Source organism: Tenrec ecaudatus, chromosome 10 (assembly GCF_050624435.1).
Source record: "Tenrec ecaudatus isolate mTenEca1 chromosome 10, mTenEca1.hap1, whole genome shotgun sequence".
NCBI lineage: Eukaryota > Metazoa > Chordata > Mammalia > Afrosoricida > Tenrecidae > Tenrec > Tenrec ecaudatus.
The window spans coordinates 20,869,442-20,873,388 of record NC_134539.1 but is presented as its reverse complement, the minus strand read 5'-3'; the positions used below and the strand labels follow the sequence as shown (position 1 = coordinate 20,873,388).

Below are 3,947 nucleotides of genomic sequence, written 5' to 3'. Positions count from 1 at the left end.
GCAGCTTTTACCCCAGGGCCGAGGGCAGAAGGGCTAGGAAAGAGGGGAGAAGGAAACAGGCCACGCAGGGAGGAAATGAGGAAAGTGAGGTCCCCGGCAGGGATTGCAGTCAATGGGACGACACAAAAGGCGCATGGGCTGCTGATCATCCTCTGTGAACCAGCACACAACTCATAATAAAGCAAAAGGTAAGAAAGTAACAACACAACAGAAACCCATTTGGAATTGCGTGAAGGCATTCTGGGAGGGAGAGATTCTCAATCATCAACGATCATCAGCCACTCCTATGACGAAAACAAAAAAGAAAACCTACTCTTTGCTTTCCAAAGACTCTATTTGTGACAAGCTGATCGGACTGAGGGCATTCTGACCTCCATCTCCCTGCTAGGGGGGCAAGAACAAAGCCCAAGACCAGGGCTAAAACTTTGTTCCTAGTGCAAATAAGTGTGTGTTTAAGAGTATTTACATATGCCTCTACGTGTTTGATAATATGACCAAGGTGTTTCCTATACGCATCCATTTGCATTGGAATACATGACATTTATTGGGAAGATTAAATTTACATGGCAAAAATTAAGAGTTTAGATGAATGGAATCTTCGTAGGCCTATAGAGAACACATAAATGAAAACAAAACAAACCAAAAAAAGAAGTAAAAGTTTAGAGAGATGTTCAGAAAATGAAATTCGTCTGTTCCCTATTTAAATGCCATGGTAGAAAGAACGTCTTCAGACACTCTAGGGTGCAAGGCTCAACCAGACAACCAGCTCAGTCCGGACAGCAGCATCCTCAGCTTTCCCCATGGCCCTCCTGCTCTCTCTGCTGACAGCCCTGGTGGTGCTCAGCTGTGGCCCTGTTCCATCTCTGGGCTGTGATCTGCCTCAGAACCACTTCCTGGCGAGTAAGAACACCTCGGCGCTTCTCAATCAAATGAGGAAACTCTCCCCTTTCTTGTGTGTGAAGGACAGAAAGGACTTCAGATTCCCTCAGGAGATGGGTGGCAGCCAGCTCCAGACAGCCCAGACCATCTCCGTCCTCCATGAGATGCTGGAGCAGATCTTCAACCTCTTCCACTCAGAGCGCGCCTCTGCTGCCTGGAACACCACCCTCCTGGCCCAGCTCCACCGTGAGCTCCATCTTCAGCTGGAAGACCTGGAGACCTGCTTGGTACAGCTGATGGGAGAGGAAGAATCTGCCTTGGCAATGGAGGTCCCAACGCTGGCTGTGAAGAGGTACTTCAGGAGAATTCGTCTCTATCTGGAAGAGAAGGCATACAGTGACTGTGCCTGGGAAGTTGTCAGAGTGGAAATCAGAAGAGCCTTTTCTTCATCAGCAAACTTGCAGGAGGGATTGAGAAGAAAGGATGGAGCCCTGGGTTCATCTTAACTCGACTCTCAAAGACTGATATGTCATATTACACTTTGGTCATCTCAAAAGACTCTACTCTTGCTTTAGTCATAATTAATCAAATTGAACTCAACAATAACTTTGCCAATAGCATTAAGCAAATGTGCTTAAAATACTCAGCTGCATTGACTCCACTCTTCAGAAGATGACTGACCTATTTATGTATTTATTTATCTATCTATATTTATTGATTCATTTGGGCTCATTGCCATATTTATATTATTTACCATTTTCCATTTAATAAAATGCTCACATTAAATTATATTAAATCTACAAAACGTGTGCACCTTCCTATTTTGTTAAACTTTGATTTGTTTTATGGATTACATTTTTATCCAGGTAAACTTCTCAGATTCCTTTTCAAAGAACAAAATCACAACTCTGATTCTGTAAACCAAACTGAGGAATGCGTGGTAGTACACTTTCTTTATTCGTCCATTTTCTTGATACTTTTCGGAAAAGGGGAGTTCAAATGATTTTCAAACTGATAGTTTAAAAGATGATGCATAAAGTGGCAAAATCAGAGAAACCAAAAAACGGCAAGATATTTTGCAACATCAAATGTGATTTCAGAAGTTGCTGGATTTTGGGGGGGGGGTGGAGTTGGTGCGGGGGTGGGAGAGGCAAAAAATAACTTACCTCTCACAACACAAGGCCTGAAGTCCAAACGCCGGGATGCTTCTACCTAGAGCTAAATCTTAATTGTAGAAGAGTAATTTGTTTCTTGATGGCGCTTAACAAAAACAACAACATGCCTATCAAGTGTCTAGAAACGATTCAAACGAGTGTCTAGGTCATTTCATTGAATGATTGCCAAGGGGACAAAAGAAAGAAAGAAAATGAATTTGTTTCTTATTTGGTGATGCAATTCAAAAGCAAGCTATAAGGCTTTCAGGAAATCATGTCAGCAGAAATGTCGGCAAGCACATCAGAAGATCATTTGACTATTTGAGCGTCCCCCAGCTGACGCTCATCACGAACCAAAGTGGTGGATTGTTAGGTCTGTGCTCCCGAAAAGAAAGGCTTATCGGCCTTCCTGAAATGAAAAGAAAACCTGACTATCAAGCTCTTGTAGTTCATATAATCAATACATTCGAAAGCCATGGTATTGATAGAACAAACGCTGTGGCCAGACCTATGACAATGGTGCAAAGAGGCCATATACAATATCGTTGCTATCCACTCACGGCGACAGAAATTCTGCCGAGACTTCGTCTTCCGTGGTTTTACGCAGGATTCAACATCAGGTCTTTGTAATATAAACTCAGTGCTGGGGTTTGGATTCTCCAAAGGGATTCATGAACCTGGACGAGTGAAATCTCCAACACTGGAAGTGGCCTTGGGAATATTTGCAGTGGGGGCTGTATCAGTGAGCTTGAAGTTCATCAAGATGATATCAGATCAGCACCGGCTTGTGAGCAAAGATCTGGAAAACACTAAGTTCTCCCCATTAGAGCCAAGAAAGGAATTACAATTAATCCCGATCTTGATATAAAATGCTTCCCCTAACATGTTGCGCTTTAATACGTTTATTTTTCCATTTCCCCCCAACTACAGTAATATTGGATTATATTATACAATAATATAATATAGTAACTATAGGGAAAGGGACTCATTAAAATAATAAAATCATGCCGAGAGAAGATGCACATGTCCCCTCTCCCCTCAGATTCTAATCGTTCTCAGCCAGGCACTGGCCGCGTTCCTGCCATTTGATTAAAGGTCCCGATATCTCGTCTGCTGGTCGAGCACCTTGCCCTCTTTCTCTATATCTGTTCCTTTCTTCGGAGAAACAACCCGGAGTCTGTCCTGCTTTTTCTAGTGATCCAAACGCTCAATAACTGGATACTTCGTCAACTTAACTCGTGCTCCAGCATTATTCCAAAAAGCCAAACTCAGTGCCCTGGAGTCGATGCTGACTCGCAGCGACCCTATGGGACGGGGCACACCTGTCTCCCTCCGTGGGTTACAGGGACTGTACGTGGCCGCGAACCGGGACGTTCTGGGCAGACACGAAGGCGTGGCTGAGTCCGGCGCCCGCGGCGGCGGTGGGAGCGGCGGGGGTGCCACGCGCTCGGCGTTTAGCGGTGGCCGCGCGCCTCCTCGCGGTCATCTTGGTGAACGACTGGCCTCCTCACAGGTCAGTCTGCACTGAAGTCCCTCTGCCCTGGCCCTTCCTGCTCTCTCCTTAGGAAAGGCGGGCCATCCGTGCCGCCGAAATACCTGCCAAGGGCCGCTTCTCAGCCATACCAGCTCAACACCACCAGTTTCTATTTCCACTGCAAAATGGAAGGGGTCCGCCTATCCCGACGGCACAAATCACTTGTTTCTGCCAATATTCTCCAGCGGGTCTGCAACCCGTGCCACACGGAAGATTTTGATGTGATTTGGAGTAAGAGCCTTCTGGACGAGGTCCTGTCCAGCCTTGACCATAATCACCAAAAGCTGAGCTGAAGATAAAAGGCGAGGGAATTGTGGTCCAGAGAGAACGCCCGTGCAAGGGATCAATAGCTATCCAGAGGGCGAGTGTGATGGCTGGGG

The 3,947-nt window shown here is 45.7% G+C and overlaps 1 protein-coding gene across 1 annotated transcript; it reads left to right on the top strand.

Annotated features, from left to right (window-relative positions):
• Nucleotides 1-800: 800 nt before the first annotated feature.
• On the top strand, nt 801-1,385 carry LOC142457831 (interferon omega-1-like). The gene has a single exon (XM_075558930.1). The coding sequence runs from the start codon at nt 801-803 to the stop codon at nt 1,383-1,385; it is 585 nt and encodes a 194-aa protein (XP_075415045.1).
• The last annotated feature ends 2,562 nt before the right edge of the window (nt 1,386-3,947 follow it).